Genomic DNA, 26,856 nt, shown 5'->3' with positions numbered 1-26,856 from the left:
TGGCTGGAGGATGAGGGACCCGGGGAGAGAAGTAGCCTATTATTGGCAAAGAGACATTACAGTAACATGTTTTCTATAATAAAGGTAGTAGGGAAATTTGAAATAGTTAATACATTTGAAATGTAATAGTGAATAAAAAAATGTAGAAATATAATATGTGTTAGTTGTATTTAAATAGGCAAAAACCACTCCTCCGTTTGACCTCAGCTACTTAATTGATTTGATTTAATACAATGTATCTCCACTAAGTGGCCATGTAATAACAATATATACTCTTGCATGCAGTGCTCAGTAGTATTATCCAACATAGCCTTCAGCAAAATGGTCTATTAATTAGATAATCTCTTCTGAGATTCTGTTACATTCCATTCTAAGAACCAGATGTAACAAAAATCTAATTCATTGTGCATGATGACATAATACTAAGTTGTTCCCAGGGACAGACAGGAACACTGAGCCAGATTCTGAATTCTGAATTCTGCAGAGCCAGATTCTCAATGTGTCTCACTGCCTGTCTTCCATCAATGTCATCAGAGAGGATGAATGCACTTATGCAACATTTATTTAGTGATAACATTGCATTGGACTACCTGTTCTTGTTTTTCCTTATGGATTTGTTGTTATAGCTGCTGACTCTGGACTGACTGACCCACAGTACATGGCACAGTTGTTATATTATTGATGAAAAAAATCTGCCAGTCAGAGTTTGCACTTGCAGGATTCATTTCATAAGTCTTCATTAAGGTTTCAGCAATATTAATAATTAAACGAATATATTAAACTTTGACTCTGTCTGAGTTGCCCTTAAAAACTGAACTCTAATGTTTAGGCTATAGTAAAATGACTGTAGCTTGCCAGAGAGAGGGCTATACTTCCACAGCCTCAGGGTGAAAAGCAGTCAAGTCAGTCAGCAGCAGTCGCTAACGGAGGGGAGAGGTAGGGAGCACAAAGAGAGGGACAGAGGGGAGGAGGACTGTAACTCCGCCTCCGGACTCGATCATCTCACATTCCTTATTCACAGCCCCTCACGTTAGAGAATAAAGAGAAAGAGAGACGAAGGGCACACGATTAAGGAGTGCAAAACGACCATGGCAATATTCAAAACGTCTGAGCTTGACATATCTGATCATAGCGCATCTCTAAAGTCGACTTGGGCATGGAGCACTCGCACCATACACAGAGTTCAGCAGCTGAATGACGTTGCACCTGAGGACAAAATGAGGGTGATCTTCATCCAGAACGCCGGTTTCGTCGCTGCTTTCTCGGGAGGCAATGACGCTGAAGGTTTCGCCTGTTAGTTTAGAGTTAGCAACGTTGGCAGCACTTTCACGGTAGATTATGTGAACGACCCAGAATAAACGAAAGACTGCGAGATAGATAATGCCAGTTACTATACGGATAACGAGAATGGAATAGCCCGATGTTTTAATTAACCTAAACATGTTTTCTTTTTGGATTGCTCAATTTTGAGCACCATTGTCCATACCCGAGGAGACATCAATCGAAAGTGGATTCAGCTTCTGACATGCATTGGTCTGTCGAATTCTGAATACATATTCAGAGGACGGTTGCCCTAGAATATACCTTTTATAGTTAGACATACATAATATACATTACATTATGTATCAGACGCGTCAAGATAGATGATGTCTCCGTTGTAATATTTAGCTTTTTTATTTAATCATATAATAATGACTCACTCTTATAAGGCGACAAATGGATGAATAGATGTGGAGTGAATTCTTTGATCAGAAAAAAATGAACAAAGGCAGTGATCATTAGACAATCGGAATAATGTATATGTTTATTAATATAATATTTACGCATTGTTCCTTGTAATTTATTGTATTTATTACGACTATTATTAGGCCTATAATAAAGTATTACTATAATATCAATATTTGTAAAATATAGCTTAGTTTGAGATCTTTATCTTCGGGAAGTTAGTTTTAATACTTCCCTAGAGAAGATGGATACAGCTTTTCTCTCGGCCCACCGAGGGCTGACCCGTCCTGAGTCCAAACAAACCCTCACCTCATCGGGTAAACCATCTGGCGGTGACCTGTCCCCTCCACCGCTACCTGTCGGTCATTCAATGGCAGAGACACCGGCAGCTGGCGATGGCAGCAGGAGAAATTCAGGCTTCAAGAAACACCACCACAAGCATAACCTGAAACATCGCTACGAATTGCTCGAGACTTTAGGAAGAGGGACCTATGGCAAAGTAAAGAAGGCAATTGAACGGCACTCAGGGAGAGAGGTGAGACACGTTACAACTCTCTTTATGGATAGGGGTAGGGGTTAAAAACGCTCTTTCCGCATAGGGGTTTGAAGCACCCTGTACATAACCTCTGTTCAGGTTCTTAGAATGCGGCTCATATAATTTAGGCCTACAGACTGCAGGCTACTGTTGAGGCCCAATCCGGAGTCATAGAAAACATAGCTACAACAAAGAGGCCCTAAATACCCAAATAGCTTCTTTGTTGCCCTCTAGGCTTGTGAGTCTTTTTCCCTCTCTGGGAATTCCCCCGTGCTCATAGGGCTCTAGAGGCCCTGGGAATCTCTGCAGCACGCGTGCTGTGCAGCACGCGTGCTGTCCCCAGCAGTGCCTCGCGACCGGATGCTTAAGTGCAGATGTTCAACTAGCTACTGATTTATTGATGCAGCTTAAATGAACCCAACCATGTGCACCATTGAAACCGGCCAACAGTCCTCCAAGATACTTCCCCCTACTCACGTTGAATGGGCTGGAATTGTGCAAGGTATTGCTGTAAGTTGAAGAGGTTCCTAGTTTGGCAAACTCAGACGTGAGACCTGGCCTAGAACAACAACTATGTTTCTTCATTTGACTGCATATTAAAATAATAGCGTCCTGAATGACCTGTCATTTTGACCAATGTCCCTTAACTGTTTGGTTTTTGTTTGTGTCTTGGTGCTGTTTTTATCAATATGTTCTTCATGTTTCTCTATGACTTTTTTTTGTCATTGAATGCTCGCCATCTGCCCTCATGCACCATACTTGGAGACCAGATTTTTTCTCGTGCTGCAGAATTTGACCCATGTGCCCCATTGGCAGAACGAGATGAACTTTCCATATGTGTGTTCAGATTCAGAATGCCAGTAGGAAAACTCAGTAGGCTCAACATGTCCAACGCTCCTGACACACACATGCATGCTTGGTGGGGGCACCATAAACCCATAGCTCAAATAGCTCCTTCAGATGGCCTGCCTGGCTGGTGACTGGTGCTTTATGGCAGCCAGTGCTTTATGACACATTTCTCCACTCATTAAACACACAGGGTGCTTGGATGTTTTGAAAATTAAGGGTGTGTTTGGGTCTGCTTGAGTAGCCTAATCACATCTTGTGAAATTTTTAAGGCTATTATGTTATATCCCTTAATAACCTCTGCAATACCACTTTGTATGTCATTGCCATCTCCACATGCCCTGACATCATTCTAGAAATGTATGGAGTGATGGTATTCCCTGATCCCCATGCAGTCCTCCTCTATCAGTGAGCCTGGCCTAGCTTAGTTCTCCAGCCCTTAATGGTTCCACTTCAAATGGCAGGCAGCAGAGCTGATCCTGGAACAGTGTGTAGCTAATAATAAATCAACCTGAACCATTTCCATTGAATGTGTCACAACATTATTAGCAGTACAAGTGGCCATGTGCCCTTTGTAAATCAACACTTGAGTGCATTCGGTTAAGCATCACCCAGACAGAGACAGAGAGAGAGAGTGTACAGACAGACTGTGGCCCCAGAGTGTGTGTGTCTGGCCTGGTGTTTAGAGAGCGCTGTAAAATATCTTTACATGGAAGGGACTGTCCCTGGCCTAAGGAGCCCCTGGTGTCCATATGATAGAGATTAAAACTGGGTGACAGACCGTTATGCAATCCCTCTGCTCTGGCTCTGCCTGTTTTACTTTCCCTGGTTGGCGTGCTGGCTTCTTTAACAGCTAGACAAAATGAGAAGAGCAGAAGGGGAAAGAGATTGAGAAGAGAGAGAGTGTGTGTGTGTGTGTGTGTGTGTGTGTGTGTGTGTGTGTGTGTGTGTGTGTGCGTGTGTGTGTGAGAGAGAAGCTTGGAAGGGACTGTCATTAAAGAGAGATTGATTAGATGTGTGGGTGCATGAGCATATATGTTAGTGAAAGTGACTGAGCCTGTAGACATAGGATCTGCAAACCCTTCTCTTGTGTGTGTTGGCTGCTTGGTTTGGATGGAAAGTCAGACTGTCTGTCCTCATACTGTATGTCTGGTCTGATTGGACTACTGTATGTCTGGTCTGATTGGACTACTGTATGTCTGGTCTGATTGGACTACTGTATGTCTGGTCTGATTGGACTACTGTATGTATTTTCTGATTGGACTACTGTATGTCTGGTCTGATTGGACTACTGTATATCTGGTCTGATTGGACTACTGTATGTATTTTCTGATTGGACTACTGTATGTCTTTTCTGATTGGACTACTGTATGTCTGGTCTGATTGGACTACTGTATGTCTTTTCTGATTGGACTACTGTATGTCTGGTCTGATTGGACTACTGTATGTCTGGTCTGATTGGACTACTGTATGTCTGGTCTGATTGGACTACTGTATGTCTTTTCTGATTGGACTACTGTATGTCTGGTCTGATTGGACTACTGTATGTCTTTTCTGATTGGACTACTGTATGTCTGGTCTGATTGGACTACTGTATGTCTGGTCTGATTGGACTACTGTATGTGGGCATGAGCTTGGATGTGCAAATGTAAATGTGTATGCAATTCTGACTCTTGCACGTGCCCATGTGCGTTTGTAATGCTGTAGATGTTGCCAGTACGGAGGGGTGTGTGTGCTTGTGTGTGTGTGTGTGTGTGTGTGTGTGTGTGTGTGTGTGCGCGCTTGCATGTATGGGTGTGCGCACGTTTGTACTGTGTGTTCGTGAAAAGGTTGTGGTGACAGCAGGGCCCAGAGGGAGCAGTGACACATGAAAGGCCATCCCCAGCAGGAAATGAGACTGGGATGGAAAGTTAATATCCTGTGGGGGTCCAAAGCAGAGGGAGGGGAGGAAGGAGGGAGGGAGAAAGGGGAAGAGGGAGGGTTTGGTGGGTGAGGTAGGGAGAGGTAGGGAGATAGGGGTGATGCAGGGAGAAAGGAGGAGGGAGTAGGGGAAGGATGGAGGGAGGGATGGTAGGGGTGGGCTTCACTTAAGGGGTTACAAAGTCACATTAATATGAGTTTAAAGCATTAGATTACATCACCCCAAACAGTGGATTCAGTGAGGATTAACTGGGAGGAGAAAAATACATAGATTCACTGTTATTGACTGTAGTCGTGCAGTTATCAGCATTCTTTCTTCTTCTCTCTGGCTCTGTGGTAAACATACTACACTGAGAGATGGCTCTGCTTTCGTAATCAGTCATAGGGTCCTCCCTGCTATTGTCAACTCCCCTAATACACACACACTATCTCTTTCTCCATCCACACACATGAACATGATCTTCAGAGAGAAAGGGGGAACTTGTGATGTATACCTCATCTATTTTAATGGTCTGAGAAAACACCGGCTGCTGTCAGGCTCTAGTGGAGCGGAGCGTGGCCTCTCACATCAAACACACTGCAGCATACAGCCTAGCAGGAGGAGTGTACCTGGCAGAGGCTGGCTGGGCCAGGCCGGCAGGGCAGCGATCTGTTTGACTGACAGTAATAGCCCACCACTTAAAGACAGGCGAAGGGCTGCACTATACTGTGACAGCCAGCTGGCAAATGGATGATTCACAGTAGAGCTGGGACGATAAACCGAAAATGATCGACACCAACCATGCTGATCACTTATCGCAGGCATTTTGCTGATAACGTTCATTACGATAAGTAGCCTATACTAGATAAATAGTTTAAAGGATAATACAAAATAAACTGTGGTGCACATTCATGTCATAAAATTATAGCGTAGCACCCCAAATTATCAAATTATCGGCATTTTCAACAGCATTTAAGAAACATATTACCTTCAACAGTGTTATCTTGTGATCAAGACATCAATGTTTTGTGATTATTAATGTCATAAAAATGTTAGCTAATGGATTAGCAATTAGCATGTCTGACATTTCAGTGGAAATACTACTACTATCAGCTTTTTTGATACGCGGTTTAGCAAAAGAAATACGTCCTGTATTATCGGCATACGTTTGGTCCCCAGTTATTTGCCACCTTACTATTTTGTTCAATTACAGTTATGTTGTTCAAAAAAGAGACACCAACCTCGTATCCAAAGTGTTTACTAGGTAGTTGACTAGTTGGCTAGCCTTCCTGTAAAAAGAAAATACTTGCCTGTCAACTTTTCATTGCGTAGCCCGGTGCGCCCTCCTGTAGACTATTATAAATGGTTTTCCACCAACACCTTCTTCAGTGTTGTAACCAAATAATGTCTCATTATTTAGTTTTACAGATTAATATTATGTTTTGAGAAAGTAGATAATAGTTTAATACTAAGATAAACATGAATATTAATAATTTAGGTACAAAGTTGGATATTAAATTACGTGGTCTGTCGGCAGTAAAATTTTACAATATACAGCGTGTCCCACAATGTGTATATATATTACTTTTTTGAAACAATCAAAATCTAACTTCATTTACATAAACTGCAATGAAAATCGGTGGTCAGCTAGCAAAATGTACCGTTATTTTCTAGGCCTTTTAAATGTTGAACTCGAGGTGATTTAATCTTCCAACCGCTGGAGAGAGTCTGAAGTTAGGGGGTGTCCGATGTTGGGGGAAAATGAGCTAGTTCTGTTTATCATTATCGTATCAATCCAGGCAATTTACCACTATATGGATTTTGTCCATATCGCCCAGCTCTAATCTACAGGCCCGCATGTTTAGTGACCCACTACAAAACAGGATCCCGGGGAATAAAAGGTGGATGGAGGGATGGATATCTGTCTGCTCTCTGTGTTGTTGGGATGCTGTCTCTCTAAGCTAATGAGTTTACAAACAGTCTAATTTGAGGGTCAAAGAGCAGGGTCTGTTGATACTGTACTCTACTGTACTATCAGCCATGAGAAAGTGCATCCCATCCACATATCTCTGTAGAAATTAAACCCCCCACACACACCACTGTACCCATGACTTTAGGGCAGGTGTGTCCAACTCATTCCATGGAGGGCTTGCGGGTTTGAGTTTTTTCCTTTTAATTATGACCTAGACAACCAGGTGAGGGGTTTTCCTTACTAATCAGTGACCTTATTACATCAATCAAGTACAAGGGTGGAGCGATAACCGCAGACACTCAGCACGCCGTGGAATGAGTTTGACATGTGCTTTAGGGTCATGTCAGACCTTTTATAGGAACTTAGACCACGTCCTCTTAATTTAAAAAAAAAGAATGCAAATGCGAAAAAAGTGACCTGCGGTGCAGACAGTGTGCTGCTTCACATGGAGACAAACTGTGGGCTTACAGTCCTACTAGTTTAGGATTTGGCGTGACGTGAATACAGTACTATTGCTGTTGATGACCCCATGAGGTAATGGAAAACACAAAACAATGGAGGTACAACACTTACAATAAAGACCGGTGAATAATTAACAGACTAAAGACGACCACTCGGCATGTGAAAACTAAACAGGGCCTTTACTTGTTAATACGTCTTTTTTAATTCTATGTAATCAAGTCATGCTCTGGATGAGGACTTTTTCCGGCCTGGGTTATTTTTATTAAGGTACACCGTAATTAGCTTGGAACAGTGACTGTATGTGGTTTCTACTCCTGCCTTGCCCTGGAGTAGACCTGGCCTTCACTGTAATGGACCTTTCTCTTAGTAAGGAAAGTGTTTGTCCTCCCTAGCTAACAGAGGCAGTCTAAATTAATATACAGTACAAGTATACAGTAGTAAGAATAATCCATGGGGCTCAAACCTGAATGTTTCGTATTAGTGAATTCTAGGGCTGTCTGCGACTAAAACAAATATTGGTTGACCAAGAGTCGTATGTTCTTTCGACCAATCCACTGGTTGAAATTTTAAAACGTATATTTTTCCATATATAGACACACCTTATGTGTTTTAATAAAATCAACTATATGTAGGCTACTGAGCTTGTCTGATGCTTTGAGCATAGTGTGATTAAATAATTAAGACACACAAATGACTCAAGAAAGCCTAGCCAGAAGAAAGAAACGTATTCTCTAAACTCTTCCTCCTGCTGCTGCTGGCCTTTGCAGATTCTGCCATTACGCTCCCGAAGTTGTCAGTAATAGTGGTCGGCAACCTTTTCCATTTTCAAATTTATCTAAATCTAAATGAAAATTATACAAATCTAAAAGTAACTTATATTGCCATTGCCAACAATGTAAAAATAGCCTACATAAAGCCAACAAATAGGTACATTGCAGCCTGTAGTTAAAAAATATCACATTGGCTACGCATGGCTTGTCTGCAAGGAACTTGAAACATTGTATGAACTATCAACTTGGTCCAGACTGAAACTTGCAACATTGTATAAAGTATTCTGGGCCCTCAAATTTTCCTGTGCCAGTGAGCTCCGGACAGATATACGAAGTAATCAGGTAGACCTATTTTATGTCGTTTCCACCAGATCAGAGCATGACATTTTTTTCCCCTTTCATGCTGAGTGGTTATCGAAAGGGAGAGAGCTGGAAAGATTTTTCAAATAGGCTACATTGAGGAACTATTGTCATTCTGAAATGATGTAAAAACAGACTTTGTTTACTTGCTGTTTGAGGTGAAGAAGAAATGACTGAGAATCTCCACCGCTCATTAGTGGTGTTGAGTTAGGACAATCAAAAATACTATCAGATCCCCAAATGGGCACAATTTATAAGACTACAATTGTGCACAGGCCAGATAGCCTAGGCCTACTTCTAGGCGTAATCAGTTGCACATCCTTACTGAACAATTCTTAATTGGAATGAAATAAACCATCACTTTTTTCTCACAAGTGTAGCCCGGGTTGTGCGCTCTGCAAACAAGATGTCCACTTCGACAATGACAACGGTAAGACTGTAATAATAATAGATTGAATGCATTAACGCAAATTACGGTAAACAAACAATGTAGATTAGAAATGATGGTAATTACCTACCGGTAGATGTACTATTGGTGATACTGTTGTGTTATCCCCGTGTCCTCCACAATGGATTAGTCCACAAAATTTGGCCTGTGGACTAAATGGGGTCAGCCCTAGTGGAGTTTATATTATATGATGATATTAATATTATTAGCTCTCTGATGTAGATGTAGGCCTACACACTGTACGATGTGTGTAAGTGTTTGTGAGAGGTATGGTATAAATCAACACCATCTGTTTGCCAGAATCACTCGTAGTGTCTTCATGGACAAGTTAAGAAGGTTCAGCTCGCTCATCAATCCAATTCCCCTGCTGGGACACACACATACATTGCCAGGAGTTGCAGTTGCCATGGAAACCCACAGCACAGAAACCCCCTATTCTTCTTGATGTGCTACCTGATATATCCATAAGACTGGGGTCAGGTTAGGGGGAGTTGCCCCCGCCCCGCCCCGCTCCACACACACACACACACACACACACACACACACACACACACACACACACACACACACACATCACAGACTTGAGAGACCAAGCTGTCTGATAATACCAGGGTGAACACACTACAAAGGAGTCCTCCATTACTGCACCACGTGCCAAGTTGTTTTTCCTCAGAGAGCACCTTCATTTTCTCCTCTAAAGAGACAGTAAATTACACAGCAAGAGCCTGTAATGACTGAGTCTCGGTGTCTCTCAGTCAATTGACCCCCGCCTGTCTGTGTGGACTGGATAAATGGGAGAATAGAGGTCAGAGGTCACAGTGGGCAGGTCACTATAGGGCTCTGGGGAGGAGGGTTATGTGGTTGAGGAGGTTCAGGGGGTATTCATTTAGATTATGTTATGTAAGACATTTTGCAATGGTCAACAGAGTGTCTTCATTCCCTGGCTGTCCAAACGTGTTTGCTGATGTGCGATCACTGTGATTCGTTGTCTGTGATTTGTTGTGTGGGTGTGTTGACTCACCTGAGTTGTTTCATCATCACAATCAGTTTGGAGGTGTTGCTGATTTTGATTGACTTACCCCACTAGTCATTTTGTCATACTTGTATCCATGTGATTGTTAGTCCACTTTAACTGACCAGAACACGTGTCTGTCCTCTCTGTCCTTAGGTGGCTATCAAGTCCATCCGGAAGGAGAAGATCAAGGATGATCAGGATATGGTTCACATCCGCAGGGAGATAGAGATCATGTCATCCCTAAAACACCCCCACATCATCTCTATTAATGAAGGTGGGTCTCTGTCCACACACGCGCACACACACACACACACACACACACACACACACACACACACACACACACACACACACACACACACACACACACACACACCAATTCACTCTCTCTTGCCTCGTCCCGCTGTAGGACTGTCATGTTATGACAAGCGGATATCATAATAAGATCGGACCTCAGCTTTTGGATGTTACTTATCTTTTCTTCTTTGTCTGAGCCCAGTCAGAGAGTGGATCCATTGTGTGTGTGTGTCTGTGTGTGTTTGTGTGTGGCTGCACGTGTGCGTTTCTGGATGTCTTTCATAGAGTGTATGTGTGTGTGTGTGTGTGTCAGGGGGGTGTCCGTGAGGTTTGCCTCTCTCTCCCACATGAGAGGCCTCTTCTTATGTCTTCCCTGGTCTTGATCTCAGGGCCAGACATATGCTGGTACTTAGAGAGATCTCCAGCTGGGAGCCAGACTGAGGCTGAGGGCAGTAGAGGGAGAGAGAGGAGACTAACTCTACCCTGCTAACCTTAAATCTGACTCCACAGTTATGGACAGGGAGAGAGGAGGCTAACCCTGAGTCTAACTCCACAGATATGCACAGGGAGGAGAGGGGGAGAGAGAGGGAGAGAGAGAGGAGGCTAACCCCACCCCACTAACCCTGAGCCAGACTCCACAGATATGCACAGGGAGGAGAGGGGGAGAGAGAGGGAGAGAGAGAGGAGGCTAACCCCACCCCACTAACCCTGAGCCAGACTCCACAGATATGCACAGGGAGGAGAGGGGGAGAGAGAGAGGAGGCTAACCCCACCCCACTAACCCTGAGCCAGACTCCATAGATATGGACAGGGAGGAGAGGCCCTTAGCTCACGCTAAAGCCTCCTCCGCATATAGTATATCTGTCCCACTAGACCAGTGGTTCCCAAACTGTTCCCAAACTGTAATTATTATTATTATTTTATATATGTTTTCAGGAACTCAGTCCGGCTTTCAACATACTCTTGAAAGTAGTGATAGTAGAATGCACAAGGTGCAATTTCTAAATTGGGTAGTGCATCATCAGTTCCTCTTGTCATGTCAGTCATTGCAGACCTTAGAGAGCTATTTATAACTTGTCAGAAATGTCCAGATCAACTAGCCCATGTCAGCTAGCGTTTTTTCGCTAGGTTTTTTAACCCATAGATTTTGTTTTAATGTTTGAGTCACTCAAATATCACATGAATACACATTAGCATTAGACATTGCAAAATGTATAGAATTGCAAGAAACATCTGCCAACAAGAGGGGTGTGAACAGTTTGTGTCATGAACAGTTTGTGTCATGAACAGTGCTTGTGCCCATAGAAAAAGACGTTGCGCGCACGAGCAATGAGGGCACGATATTTTCCCCAATATTGGAAGGGGGACCTGAGTCAAAAATGTAGGAAACCCTGCACTAGACAACCCTCCAAAAGTCAAAGGCTTCACTCATATTGTGTGTTGCATATCTGCTCTTTTGGTTCGACCCCACATCTCAGTTTGAGAGGGGAAGTGTGATTTACAGAGGATGTTGATGGAGGTGGGTTACCTTACAATTTCCATCACCAGTTTGACCCACAAATGAACCTCCATCTCAAAGGGCAGTTGAACCTAAAGCACATAGATGCGGTAAATCAGATCTAGTGTCTGTTTTTATATCCCACGTCATCAGAACTGTTGATCTAACAACACTACTTAAACAGGCTGACTTATGACACTGCTTCGATTGGGTTCAAAGTCTGTCAATCTTTATTGACCCAACAAACAGTCAAACAGTGCTATTTGTCATGGCAACTTGCCGGTCTTCAGTGAGTGATGTGGTTGATATGGTTCAACTTAGTTTGTACAGTGCCTTGCGAAAGTATTCGGCCCCCTTGAACTTTGTGACCTTTTGCCACATTTCAGGCTTCAAACATAAAGATATAAAACTGTTTTTTTTTGTGAAGAATCAACAACAAGTGGTACACAATCATGAAGTGGAACAACATTTATTGGATATTTCAAACTTTTTTAACAAATCAAATACTGAAAAATTGGGTGTGCAAAATGATTCAGCCCCTTTACTTTCAGTGCAGCAAACTCTCTCCAGAAGTTCAGTGAGGATCTCTGAATGATCCAATGTTGACCTAAATGACTAATGATGATAAATACAATCCACCTGTGTGTAATCAATAAATGCACCTGCACTGTGATAGTCTCAGAGGTCCGTTAAAAGTGCAGAGAGCATCATGAAGAACAAGGAACACACCAGGCAGGTCCGAGATACTGTTGTGAAGAAGTTTAAAGCCGGATTTGGATACAAAAAGATTTCCCAAGCTTTAAACATCCCAAGGAGCACTGTGCAAGCGATAATATTGAAATGGAAGGAGTATCAGACCACTGCAAATCTACCAAGACCTGGCCGTCCCTCTAAACTTTCAGCTCATACAAGGAGAAGACTGATCAGAGATGCAGCCAAGAGGCCCATGATCACTCTGGATGAACTGCAGAGATCTACAGCTGAGGTGGGAGACTCTGTCCATAGGACAACAATCAGTCGTATATTGCACAAATCTGGCCTTTATGGAAGAGTGGCAAGAAGAAAGCCATTTCTTAAAGATATCCATAAAAAGTGTTGTTTAAAGTTTGCCACAAGCCACCTGGGAGACACACCAAACATGTGGAAGAAGGTGCTCTGGTCAGATGAAACCAAAATTTTACTTTTTGGCAACAATGCAAAACGTTATGTTTGGCGTAAAAGCAACACAGCTCATCACCCTGAACACACCATCCCCACTGTCAAACATGGTGGTGGCAGCATCATGGTTTGGGCCTGCTTTTCTTCAGCAGGGACAGGGAAGATGGTTAAAATTGATGGGGAGATGGATGGAGCCAAAATACAGGACCATTCTGGAAGAAAACCTGATGGTCTGCAAAAGACCTGAGACTGGGACGGAGATTTGTCTTCCAACAAGACAATGATCCAAAACATAAAGCATCTACAATGGAATGGTTCAAAAATAAACATATCCAGGTGTTAGAATGGCCAAGTCAAAGTCCAGGCCTGAATCCAATCGAGAATCTGTGGAAAGAACTGAAAACTGCTGTTCACAAATGCTCTCCATCCAACCTCACTGAGCTCGAGCTGTTTTGCAAGGAGGAATGGGAAAAAATGTCAGTCTCTCGGTGTGCAAAACTGATAGAGACATACCCCAAGCGACTTACAGCTGTAATCGCAGCAAAAGGTGGCACTACAAAGTATTAACTTAAGGGGGCTGAATAATTTTGCACGCCCAATTTTTCAGTTTTTGATTTGTTAAAAAAGTTTGAAATATCCAATAAATGTCGTTCCACTTCATGATTGTGTCCCACTTGTTGTTGATTCTTCACAAAAAAATACAGTTTTATATCTTTATGTTTGAAGCCTGAAATGTGGCAAAAGGTCGCAAAGTTCAAGGGGGCCGAATACTTTCGCAAGGCACTGTATGTGTCTGAAAGGCTGATTAGGAGAACACTCCTATAAACTAGCCTATAAGGAGTTGGGATGTTGCTCCCTTTTACATACTAGCCTATAAGGAGTTGGGGTGCTGCGCCTTCTTATAAACTAGCCTATAAGGAGTTGGGGTGCTGTTCCCTCTTATAAACTAGCCTATAAGGAGTTGGGGTGCTGTTCCTTCTTATAAACTGGCCTTTAAGGAGTTGGGGTTCTGCTCCCTCTTATAAACTAGCCTATAAGGAGTTGGGGTGCTGCTCCCTTTTACATACTAGCCTATAAGGAGTTGGGATGCTGCTCCCTTTTACATACTAGCCTATAAGGAGTTGGGGTGCTGCTTCCTCTTATAACTAGCCTATAAGGAGTTGGGGTGCTGCTCCCTTTTACATACTAGCCTATAAGGAGTTGGGGTGCTGCGCCTTCTTATAAACTAGCCTTTAAGGAGTTGGGGTGCTGCCCCCTCCTATGCGTTAAGTGCAGCCAGCCCTCTGTCTGCTACCAACCATTGCTGGTCGATTTTTTTGCAGAGGTTGCCTGATTTCTGGTGTTTCTCTTTAACCAGTGGTTACTGTTGTGGGCTGGCCCCTGCCCAGAAAGTGTTGCAAATGTATAGGCCCATACAGTATGTGTATCCGGCAACACCCGTGTCAACAGATAACTGCTTGTGTGGAACAAAGCTGAACCAGATGTGCAACGCTGAGATTTTCTTGCTCTGCATCCATTCTGCATCGATCAGCAGACCTGTGAGCATTTAAAGCACATTTGCTTTCACTTCCAGCACAATTCAAAACCTCATAACTGGATTTTAAATGAACATTTTCCAGAGAGGTCTTCCTGAAAGTCAATTTGGTTCATTCAGTTTAAATGGTATTCACGTCATCTATTTGTGTAGTGTATTGTGTAATGCTATTTGCCCCCAGCACACTTATAGGCTGTAAAACAAGCCTGGCATGACAGGGATAAGGACCCCCCTCTGGTTTAGAGAAGACAAGACTTTGAGAAAGGATAGATTTTAGAGGGGGTACCCTTCCTCCCACTCATTTTCTGGTTTGAATGGAAAAAGCACTGCATTATGAGTGCTGTCACTATCCCTCCATGTAAACTATAAGACAAAACACTAATGGGGGAATTCTGACCTGAATTAAGCACTCGTAGTTAGAATGTAATTCCTTTTTTAATGCACTTTTCTCTCTACACGTATTCTGAACTTGAACTTAAGCATGTAAGTGGAAAAAGCGTCTACTTAATTTTTCCCCATATAAATAACACCATTCTCCATGCACTGTAATTTACAACATGATAAGAGGTAAATTAGTAATCTGTTTGGATAAGGGAATTGTACATATATATGACACTTGTTTATATCTATTTTACCTTATCACTGGAGACAAATGTGAAACTAGGCATAGGGCAGTAAACTGAAGCATATCAACATATCAACTTTCCCACATTAAGGTTTATGAAATGCTGTGCCATTATGCCGAATTAAAATTGTAAGTCCTTTTAACTTGCAAGGATGGGCACTCTCGAATGTCTTAATTATAGGTTACCCCAACTTACTCAGTTTCCTATTTTTATCATGTTAAATAAACTCAGCAAAAAATAAACACCCTTTTTCAGGACCCTGTCTTTCAAAGATAATTTGTCAAAATTATCCAAATAACTTCTCAAATCTTCATTGTAAAGGGTTTAAACACTGTTTCCCGGATTACACCCGGAACGCACAATCCATTCATCAGTGCTCAGACTGTCTGCAATAGGCTGAGAGAGGCTGGACTGAGGGCTTGTAGGCCTGTTGTAAGGCAGGTCCTCACCAGACATCACCGGCAACAACGTCGCTTATGGGCACAAACCCACCGTCGCTGGACCAGAAAGGACTGGCAAAAAGTGCTCTTCGCTGATGATTTGCGGTTTTGTCTCACCAGGGGTGATGGTCGGATTCGCGTTTATCGTCGAAGGAATGAGCGTTACACCGAGGCCTGTACTCTGGAGTGGGATTTATTTGGAGGTGGAAGGTCCGTCATGGTCTGGGGCGGTGTGTCACAGCATCATCAAGCTGAGCTTGTTGTCATTGCAGGCAATCTCAATGCTGTGCGTTACGGGGAAGACATCCTCCTCCCTGATGTGGTACCCTTCCTGCAGGCTCATCCTGACATGACCCTTCAGCATGACAATGTCACCAGCCATACTGCTCGTTCTGTGCGTGATTTCCTGCAAGACAGGAATGTCAGTGTTCTGCCATGGCCAGCGAAGAGCCCGGATCTCAATCCCATTGAGCACGTCTGGGACCTGTTGGATAGGAGGGTGAGGGCTAGGGCCATCCCCCCAGAAATGTCTAGGAACTTGTAGGTGCCTTGGTGGAAGAGTGGGGCTTACAGGCGGTAGGCAATTAAGGTCACAGTTATTAAAACTTAGGACACTAAAGAGGCCTTTCTACTGACTCTGAAAGCATCAAAAGAAAGATGCCCGGGGTCCCTGCTCATCTGCGTGAACGTGCCTTAGGCATGCTGCAAGGAGGCATGAGGACTGCAGATGTGGCCAGGGCAATAAATTGCAATATCCATACTGTGAGATGCCTAAGACAGCGCTACAGGGAGACAGGACGGACAGCTGATTGTCCTCGCAGTGGCGAGTCCCTGCTCATCTGCGTGAACGTGCCTTAGGCATGCTGCAAGGAGGCGCTGTCTTAGGCGTCTCACAGTACTTAATGCAGCTGGTGGTTACTTTTGATTTTGACCCTCCCTTTGTTCAGGGACACATTATTCAATTTCTGTTAGTCACATGTCTGTGTAACTTGTTCACTTTATGTCTCAGTTGTTGAATCTTGTTATGTTCATACAAATATTTACACATGTTAAGTTTGCTGAAAATAAACGCAGTTGACATTGAGAGGACGTTTATTAGCCACTATCAGTATCGACTGCCAGTAGACCTAATAACCACACATATTCAACTGACAATTTACTGTTAGTTCCTATAGTTGGTATTGCCTAAATTATCTTTCCATTTAATTATATTGTTTAGTTTACCTTCATTTGCTTTCTCTCTAAACGCTGTCATGGTTGTTGCTGAGGATTATTAGTAACAGTTCATCATATTTTTTTGAAGATGTAGGTGTAAAGGACGTCACACTGCTTGCTTTGTGAGTACCTCTTCCTCCCGATTCGGCCCATACCTGACACAAACTCGGGATCTCTGCCTTGCTAGCACACATGACCGCCCTCCTGAAGCGTCTTACCAGTCGACGCCACCCGAAAAGCTAGCTATTCGCTGGTGCAAGTGGTGACATTTTGTGCTGAGGCGTAAGCTTCACACATCTCCATGTGCTACATAAGCTAATTCAATCATTATGGGGCAGACCAAGCCGTAATAGTTTGAACCCGACGCACGGCGCAATACTTGACCATTTCATCACACAGTTTCATGCTTAGTGCGATCAATAGTATAGCCTACTGTTGTACACTATTCTTTCTATTATAATTCTATGTACACTAATCTTCCAACATTAACATGGGTTGAAGAACTGAATGTGGCAGTTTTCAGAATGATTCAAATCACTGTTTTCTTTCTGTCTAGTGTAAATGCTCTCCAAACCTGTTTTTTTTATCATTAATAAACACTTTCCTAACCCTAAATAATCTACAAGATCAGAGTATTTTTTATCTACAAATTGGTTCTGAAACAGAGACAAATATGGATCTATTTAGATGGTTTCTTTCATTGATTCCTAATATTCTCAACGTTCTCTCCATATACAGTGGCTGACAAAAGTATTCACCCCATTGGCATTTTTCCTATTTTGTTGCCTTACAACCTGGAATTAAAATAGATTTTGGGGGGGTTTGTATCATTTGATTTACACAACATGCTTACCACTTTGAAGATGCAAAATATGTTTTATTGTGAAACAAACAAGAAATAACACAAAAAACAGAAAACTTGAGCGTTCAGAACTATTCACCCCCCCCCCCCCAAAGTCAATATTTTGTAGAGCCACCTTTAGCAGCAATTACAGCTGGGGCATGTCTCTATAAGCTTGGGACATCTAGCCACTGGGATTTTTTGCCCATTCTTCAAGGCAAAACTGCTCCAGCTCCTTCAAGTTGGACGGGTTCCGCTGGTGTACAGCAATCTTTAAGTCATACTACAGATTCTCAATTGGAGAATCAACATATCAACATATCATATCAACATATCAACTTTCCCACAGTAAGGTTTATGAAATGCTGTGCCATTATGCCGAATTAAAATTGTAAATCCTTTTAACTTGCAAGGATTGGCACTCTCGAATGTCTTAATTATAGGTTACCCCAACTTACTCAGTTTCCTATTTTTATCATGTTAAATAAACTCAGCAAAAAATAAACACCCTTTTTCAGGACCCTGTCTTTCAAAGATAATTTGTCAAAATTATCCAAATAACTTCTCAAATCTTCATTGTAAAGGGTTTAAACACTGTTTCCCATGCTTGTTCAATGAACCATGAACAATTAATGAACATGCACCTGTGGAATGGTCGTTAAGATACTAACAGCTTACAGACGGTAGGCAATTAAGGTCACAGTTATTAAAACTTAGGACACTAAAGAGGCCTTTCTTCTGACTCTGAAAAACACCAAAAGAAAGATGCCCAGGGTCCTTGATCATCTGCGTGAACGTGCCTTAGGCATGCTGCAAGGAGGCATGAGGACTGCAGATGTGGCCAGGGCAATAAATTGCAATGTCCGTAATGTTAGACGCCAAAGACAGCGCTACAGGGAGACATGACGGACAGCTGATTGCCCTCGCAGTGGCAGACCACGTGTAACAACACCTGCACAGGATCAGTGCATCCGAACATCACACCTGTGGGACAAGTACAGGATGGCAACAACAACTGCCCGGATTACACCCGGAACGCACAATCCATCCATCAGTGCTCAGACTGTCTGCAATAGGCTGAGAGAGGCTGGACTGAGGGCTTGTAGGCCTGTTGTAAGGCAGGTCCTCACCAGACATCACCGGCAACAACGTCGCTTATGGGCACAAACCCACCGTCGCTGGACCAGAAAGGACTGGCAAAAAGTGCTCTTCGCTGATGATTTGCGGTTTTGTCTCACCAGGGGTGATGGTCGGATTCGCGTTTATCGTCGAAGGAGTGAGCTTTACACCGAGGCCTGTACTCTGGAGCGGGATCGATTTGGAGGTGGAAGGTCCGTCATGGTCTGGGGCGGTGTGTCACAGCATCATCAAGCTGAGCTTGTTGTCATTGCAGGCAATCTCAATGCTGTGCGTTACAGGGAAGACATCCTCCTCCCTGATGTGGTACCCTTCATGCAGGCTCATCCTGACATGACCCTTCAGCATGACAATGTCACCAGCCATACTGCTCGTTCTGTGCGTGATTTCCTGCAAGACAGGAATGTCAGTGTTCTGCCATGGCCAGCGAAGAGCCCGGATCTCAATCCCATTGAGCACGTCTGGGACCTGTTGGATAGGAGGGTGAGGGCTAGGGCCATCCCCCCAGAAATGTCTAGGAACTTGCAGGTGCCTTGGTGGAAGAGTGGGGCTTACAGGCGGTAGGCAATTAAGGTCACAGTTATTAAAACTTAGGACACTAAAGAGGCCTTTCTACTGACTCTGAAAGCATCAAAAGAAAGATGCCCGGGGTCCCTGCTCATCTGCATGAACGTGCCTTAGGCATGCTGCAAGGAGGCATGAGGACTGCAGATGTGGCCAGGGCAATAAATTGCAATATCCATACTGTGAGATGCCTAAGACAGCGCTACAGGGAGACAGGACGGACAGCTGATTGTCCTCGCAGTGGCGAGTCCCTGCTCATCTGCGTGAACGTGCCTTAGGCATGCTGCAAGGAGGCGCTGTCTTAGGCGTCTCACAGTACTTAATGCAGCTGGTGGTTACTTTTGATTTTGACCCTCCCTTTGTTCAGGGACACATTATTCAATTTCTGTTAGTCACATGTCTGTGTAACTTGTTCACTTTATGTCTCAGTTGTTGAACCTTGTTATGTTCATACAAATATTTACACATGTTAAGTTTGCTGAAAATAAACGCAGTTGACATTGAGAGGACGTTTATTAGCCACTATCAGTATCGACTGCCAGTAGACCTAATAACCACACATATTCAACTGACAATTTACTGTTAGTTCCTATAGTTGGTATTGCCTAAATTATCTTTCCATTTAATTATATTGTTTAGTTTACCTTCATTTGCTTTCTCTCTAAACGCTGTCATGGTTGTTGCTGAGGATTATTAGTAACAGTTCATCATATTTTTTTGAAGATGTAGGTGTAAAGGACGTCACACTGCTTGCTTTGTGAGTACCTCTTCCTCCCGATTCGGCCCATACCTGACACAAACTCGGGATCTCTGCCTTGCTAGCACACATGACCGCCCTCCTGAAGCGTCTTACCAGTCGACGCCACCCGAAAAGCTAGCTATTCGCTGGTGCAAGTGGTGACATTTTGTGCTGAGGCGTAAGCTTCACACATCTCCATGTGCTACATAAGCTAATTCAATCATTATGGAGCAGACCAAGCCGTAATAGTTTGAACCCGACGCATGGCGCAATACTTGACCATTTCATCACACAGTTTCATGCTTAGTGCGATCAATAGTATAGCCTACTCTTGTACACTATTCTTTCTATTATAATTCTATGTACACTAATCTTCCAACATTAACATGGGTTGAAGAACTGAATGTGGCAGTTTTCAGAATGATTCAAATCACTGTTTTCTTTCTGTCTAGTGTAAATGCTCTCCAAACCTGTTTTTTTTTTATCATTAATAAACACTTTCCTAACCGTAAATAATCTACAAGATCAGAGTATTTTTTATCTACAAATTGGTTCTGAAACAGAGACAAATATGGATCTATTTAGATGGTTTCTTTCATTGATTCCTAATATTCTCAACGTTCTCTCCATATACAGTGGCTGACAAAAGTATTCACCCCATTGGCATTTTTCCTATTTTGTTGCCTTACAACCTGGAATTAAAATAGATTTTGGGGGGGTTTGTATCATTTGATTTACACAACATGCTTACCACTTTGAAGATGCAAAATATGTTTTATTGTGAAACAAACAAGAAATAACACAAAAAACAGAAAACTTGAGCGTTCAGAACTATTCACCCCCCCCCCCCAAAGTCAATATTTTGTAGAGCCACCTTTAGCAGCAATTACAGCTGGGGCATGTCTCTATAAGCTTGGGACATCTAGCCACTGGGATTTTTTGCCCATTCTTCAAGGCAAAACTGCTCCAGCTCCTTCAAGTTGGACGGGTTCCGCTGGTGTACAGCAATCTTTAAGTCATACTACAGATTCTCAATTGGATTGAGGTCTGGGATTTGACTAGGCCATTCCAAGACATTTAAATGTTTCCCATTAAACCACTTGAGTGTTGCTTTAGCAGTATGCTTAGGGTCATTGTCCTGCTGGAAGGTGAACCTCTGTCCCAGTCTCAAATCTCTTTTTGGAGTTATTTTTTAAATTTCACTTCACCAATTTGGACTATTTTGTGTATGTCCATTACATGGAATCCAAATTAAAAATCAATTTAAATTTCAGGTTGTAATGCAACAAAATAGGAAAAACGTCAAGGGGGATGAATACTTTTGCAAGGCACTGTATTCTAGTGAGTCTGACAAAATTCAAACTAAAATGTACACCGTATTTAAAGGGATGTCTTAAGATAAATGGACTGAAAACCCTATTGAATGAAAACTCCACAAGAAAATCTGTTGGCCAGCAAGTGGGGGGGGTTTCAGCAGTTTAATGCAATTTATTCAGTGCGTGCAAGGTAGCCACACCTGCATTACGCAACTGAATCAGGTAAGTACTGATAAGTGCGTAGGAAAGGCGTAAAAATGGCTCCTAAATGTTTATGTTAAAGACCTCAATTCAGACATTAACACACTATCAGGGTGTTTTTTTAGCTTTTATGTTAAAATATAGTAATTTTTTTTTTTTTTTTACATAAAAGCTGCTTCTTAATAACTTCATTGTCCTCTATCTAACTCTGCTAAGACAGTGATTAGCAACCCCCTCCCCATGTTAACAGCTCAGAGGCCTAGCCTAGTGGACCCAGCGGATAGCAGAGCAGGGCATTGGGACAATGGGTGCTAATTAGTGTGATCTGAGGCCTGCTGGCCCATTGAACAAAGACCGAAAGAGTGATGGACAGAGAGGGCACCCCATTATGTAAGCCAGGTAATTACCCCAGTGAATCATGGGGGAGGGTGGCACGAGGGGCAGGGGTCAGAGATAACGAGTGCCCACACTGGGCTCTCAAACGGACCCCCACCACGGATCGCCGGAAGGGTCGTCCTGGGTCACGGCTCCGTCGGCCAATCAGAACCAACCCCCAGGTCGGCTGGCCCGGTTCCCGTGCTGCCTGCCCTGCCCAGCGGAGCAGTCACAATCAGGGAGGGTTGCCATCAATCAACATCAACATGTTTCTACCACAGGATTATTCTCTGAAAGGGAGGGGAGGGTGGGAGGAGAGGAGAGGGGATGGGTGGGCCTGTGGAGGTGCTCACTCATGGGTGCAGAGAGTTGGCCTTCACCCCTGGAGCCCCTGTAGTGTGGGAAAATACACTGACAATAAGAAGAACATGGCCAATGGTTGTGTCATCATCCCCTCTCTCTCCGCCTGACTAACAGTTCTCATTTCCCCCATATGATGCACTGCTGATGGGTCAGCAACATGCCCTGGCAGTAGGCGAAATGATACATTGGAGGCTAGATAGATAGTGGAACAGTACAGGACAGGTTGTCCTGTGTCTAGTCTATAAGGCGTTCCTATCTCTTACCCAAGTAATGCACGCGTAAATGGAACTTAATTCAATTTGTATGTACTTTTCTCTCTATGCGTACTCTGACCTTGAACTTAGGCATGAAGTAATAAATGTTTCAGCCAGCTATTATTTTAGGGTGGAGATAACAGAAAGGAAGGTGGGGCAGAGGTGTGTCTACAGATAGGCCGTATTCTGACCTTAACTTAATTCCCTCGTAATTCCACCACCTTAATGCACGATGAAACAATGAATAAGGTCCAACGAATGGTCGGTTCCAAGTGAAACAGAAACTACTTTCTTTGTTCCGATAGAAATAACACCATTCTCCATGCACTGTAATTTACAAGTTAATAAGAGCTATTGATAGGAGCTAGCTAAATGAGTAAGACGTTTGGATTTGGGAATTGTAAATATAAATGACAATTGTTTGAATTATTTTACCTTATGATCGCTGGAGACAAATGTGAAACCAGTCATATGGCAGCAAACTGAAGCATATCAACATACAGTGCCTTGCAAAAGTATTCATCCCCCTTGACGTTTTCCCTATTTTGCTGCATTACAACTTGTAATTTAAATGAGACTGGTGAAAGTTAGTGACATGATGAGATGTTGATTTACTGTCCAGTTCAGGATGACACTATGGACCTTCTGTTAACCATGCTTTTCTCTTCTCTTCTGTTCCCTCACTCTCTCCCTCCCTCTCTCCCTCTCGCTCTCTCTTTGCCTTCTCCTCTCCAAGGGGTTTGGTACTACAACACCCCCCCCCCCCCACCCCCTCCCTCCCAGTTGTGTTGCTAAGACTCAAGCCAGACACATGAGGTGGGATTGGTGATGTAATGTAATCATAGAAGCAGTGCAGAGAGAGTGTGAATACAGCCAGTTGGCTCTGAAACTGGGAGGGGTACTCTTCTCATTTATTCAACATGATACTGTCCACTGAAACTATGAAGTTAGTTGTTTCTCTTCCTGAATGGTTTATGATGAAACCTCTGCTGTGAAACAAATGGTTGCTAACTGTTTGTCCACACTAATTGTTTGTCCATCCTAACTGTGTGTCCATTCTCCTCCAGTGTTTGAGAACAAGGACAAGATCGTGATCGTGATGGAGTATGCCAGTAAGGGTGAGCTGTATGACTATATCAGTGAGCGCCGGCGCCTGAGCGAGAGAGAGACGCGACACTTCTTCAGGCAGATAGTCTCTGCCGTGCACCACTGTCACAAGGTAAAATTCTCCAGAGAAACGTGCACACGTGCACGAAAAACACACCCACACATTTCTGCTAATCAGATGCAGCGCAAAATATCGTAACCGTATGACTATAACTGTATATATTCTTCACATAGAGAAGAAGTCTGCAGTATGAGCTATGCTTTTAGTGGCCTCTTGGTGTTAAGGAGGACTGTAAGGGACTTAACACAAACCAGTGTTGTCCATCGTGCACACAGTCCCTGCTCATCTGTTGTCATGACTCCATATCCCTGGATCCCCTCATAGCTCCCCCAGGACACCCCCCCCTCCCTCCATAACATGGATCCTAGCCCACCCCTCTCTTCTCCCTCATTAAACCATGGTCTCCCAGGGATGGGGGATGTTTGGGTGGGCTCCCCACTAGTCATCATCTCTACAGCTGGGATGGGATGATGTCATCGTCCCAGCATAAGGGGGAGCACCAGACACACAGCCAGCGCGTAGGGATGAGCCTCTAGGGGCAACCGCACTGAGGGGTGGAGTACCATGGTGTAGGGTAGTGGGGTGATATAGTGTGGTTGACTGACATAGGAAGCAGGTGTACTGTGAGAGTGCTGATTAGACCCACCTCATTTTATAACCTCCATTTATAAGCATGTGAACATGTGTTCCCTATCACATCCTAACCAATTGGAGACGCACAGTACAGTGTAGGCCCGGCGGTTACAGCTGTAGTGAAGTCACCCCATCACTTCCAGACCTGAAATGGCTGCTTGTGTTTCCTGTTGCTGTGTGTATACCACATGTTAATGCATGCATTGAAAGTGCCACTAAACAACATAGTTGCTTTTTTTGTGAGAAGATACAGTACCAGTCAAACGTTTGGACACACCTACTCATTCAAGGGTTTTTCTTAATTTTTAACAATTTTATACATTGTAGAATAACAGTGAAGACATCAGAACTATGAAATAACACATATGGAATGATGTAGTAACTAAAAAAGTGTTAAATAAATCAAAATAGATTTTATATTTTAGATTCTTCAATGTAGCCACTTTTTGCATTGATGACAGCTTTGCACACTCTTGGCATTCTCTCAACCAGCTTCATGAGGAATTATTTTCCAACAGTCTTGAATGAGTTCCCACATGTGCTGAACACTTGTTGGCTGCTTTTCCTTCACTGTGCAGTCCAACTCATCCCAATCCATCTCATTTGGGTTGAGGTCGGGTGATTGTGGAGGCCAGGTCATCTGATGCAGCACTCCGTCACTCTCCTTGGTCAAATAGCCCTTACACAGCCTGGAGCTGTGTTTTGGGTCATTGTCCTGTTGAAAAAGTGTCCAGTGTCATCAGCAAAGCACCCCCACACTATCACACCTCCTCCTCCATGCTTCATGGTGGGAGCCACACATGCGGAGATCATACTTTCACAAAGACACTGCGGTTGGAACCAAAAATCTCAAATGTGGACTCATCAGACCAAAAGACCGATTTTCACCGGTCTAATGTCCATTGCTTTTTTTCTTGGCCCAATCAAGTCTCTTCTTATTGGTGTCCTTTAGTGTTTTTTTGCAGCAATTCGACCATGAAGGCCTGATTCACGCAGTCTCCTCTGAACAGTTGATGTTGAGATGTCTGCTACTTGAACTCTGTGAAGCATTTATTCGGGCTGCAATCTGAGGTGCAGTTAATTCAATTGAACTCATCCTCTTATCCTCTGCAGCAGAGGTAACTCTTGGTCTTCCTTTCCTGTGGCAGTCCTCATGAGAGCCAATTTCATCATAGTGCATGGTGGTTTTTGCGACTGCACTTGAAGAAACGTTAAAAGTTCTTGACATTTTCTGGATTGACTGACCTTGATGTCTTAAAATAAGGATGTACTGTCATTTCTCTTTGCTTATTTGAACTGTTCTTGCTTGGTCTTTTAGCAAATACGGCTATCTTCTGTATACCACACCTACCTTAACACAACTGATTGGCTCAAACGCATTAAGAAGGAAAGAAATTACACAAATTAACTTTGAACCAGGCACCCCTGTTCATTGAAATGCATTCCAAGTGACTACCTCATGAAGTTGGTTGAGAGAATGCCAAGAGTGTGCAAAGCTGGCATAAAGGCAAAGGATGGCTACTTTGAATAATCTCATATAAAATATATTTTGATTTGTTTAACACTTTTATGGTTACATGATTCCATTCCATGTTTTATTTCATAGTTCTGATGTCTTCACTATTATTCTACAATGTAGAAAATAGTCAAAATTGAGAAAAACCCTTGAATGAGTAGGTATGTCCAAACTTTTGACTGGCACTAAATTATCCTGGTCCATCATTATAGGCTCTTGTTTATGTGAGTTGAGTTAGAGGGAAAATCTCTACAGATGTCAACACGCAGACGATAGAGGGCCAGGCAGGGCAATTAAACCTACTAGACCAATTGGCCCACTCTAACTATATCCCCTGAGAACAACACTGGAGTTTGGTCTCACCTCACCGCCATCAAGCGAACGAACGAATAGCGAATGAACGCTCCCCTACTGTACAGCCCGGCAATCATCGGTCTGGTGATTTTTCTTCTAGAGCCAACGGATGGACTGTTTGTCTTTTACAGAATGGGGTGGTGCACAGGGATTTGAAACTGGAAAATGTGCTACTGGATGAAAACTGTAACATTAAGGTAAGAAATAGTCACTTTTATTCAACTCTACAGACTCTTGTTCATACATTGTAACCTTTGAATCTGTAATTGTGAAACAGTCTGTTACTTTGAGTGCTATTTAGATATGGAGGCACTACTAGACAACTTTATTTTTTAGAATCTGTAACCATGTTAATGCCATGATACTTTTAATGACATTTGTTATGATGTTTTACCAAACCTCGATGTGTCCCTGTCTCCCGCCAGATTGCTGACTTTGGACTGTCCAACCTCTACCACAAGGACAAACTGCTGCAGACTTTCTGTGGCAGCCCACTCTATGCATCACCGGAGATAGTCAATGGAAGACCTTACTGCGGTCCAGAGGTAGGCACTAGGCAGGCACCACAGAGGTCAGGGGCCACAGACAGACACA

At 43.2% G+C, this 26,856-nt stretch overlaps 1 protein-coding gene across 1 annotated transcript in view; it reads left to right on the top strand.

Moving 5' to 3' along the window:
* Nucleotides 1-1,027: 1,027 nt before the first annotated feature.
* LOC139406515 (NUAK family SNF1-like kinase 1) overlaps nucleotides 1,028-26,856 on the top strand; it is a 43,828-nt gene continuing 17,999 nt past the window's right edge. Inside the window, exons 1-5 of the mRNA XM_071149179.1 lie at nucleotides 1,028-2,260; nucleotides 10,187-10,307; nucleotides 23,659-23,810; nucleotides 26,394-26,459; nucleotides 26,688-26,807. Of these exons, the coding sequence (XP_071005280.1) occupies nucleotides 1,970-2,260; nucleotides 10,187-10,307; nucleotides 23,659-23,810; nucleotides 26,394-26,459; nucleotides 26,688-26,807 (750 nt within the window). The 5' untranslated portion in view covers nucleotides 1,028-1,969. The remainder of the gene's footprint in view (nucleotides 2,261-10,186; nucleotides 10,308-23,658; nucleotides 23,811-26,393; nucleotides 26,460-26,687; nucleotides 26,808-26,856) is intronic.

This window comes from Oncorhynchus clarkii, chromosome 4 (assembly GCF_045791955.1).
Source record: "Oncorhynchus clarkii lewisi isolate Uvic-CL-2024 chromosome 4, UVic_Ocla_1.0, whole genome shotgun sequence".
NCBI classification, from domain to species: Eukaryota; Metazoa; Chordata; class Actinopteri; order Salmoniformes; family Salmonidae; genus Oncorhynchus; species Oncorhynchus clarkii.
The sequence above is the reverse complement of the archived record's forward strand: the minus strand, read 5'-3'. Positions and strand labels throughout refer to the sequence as shown.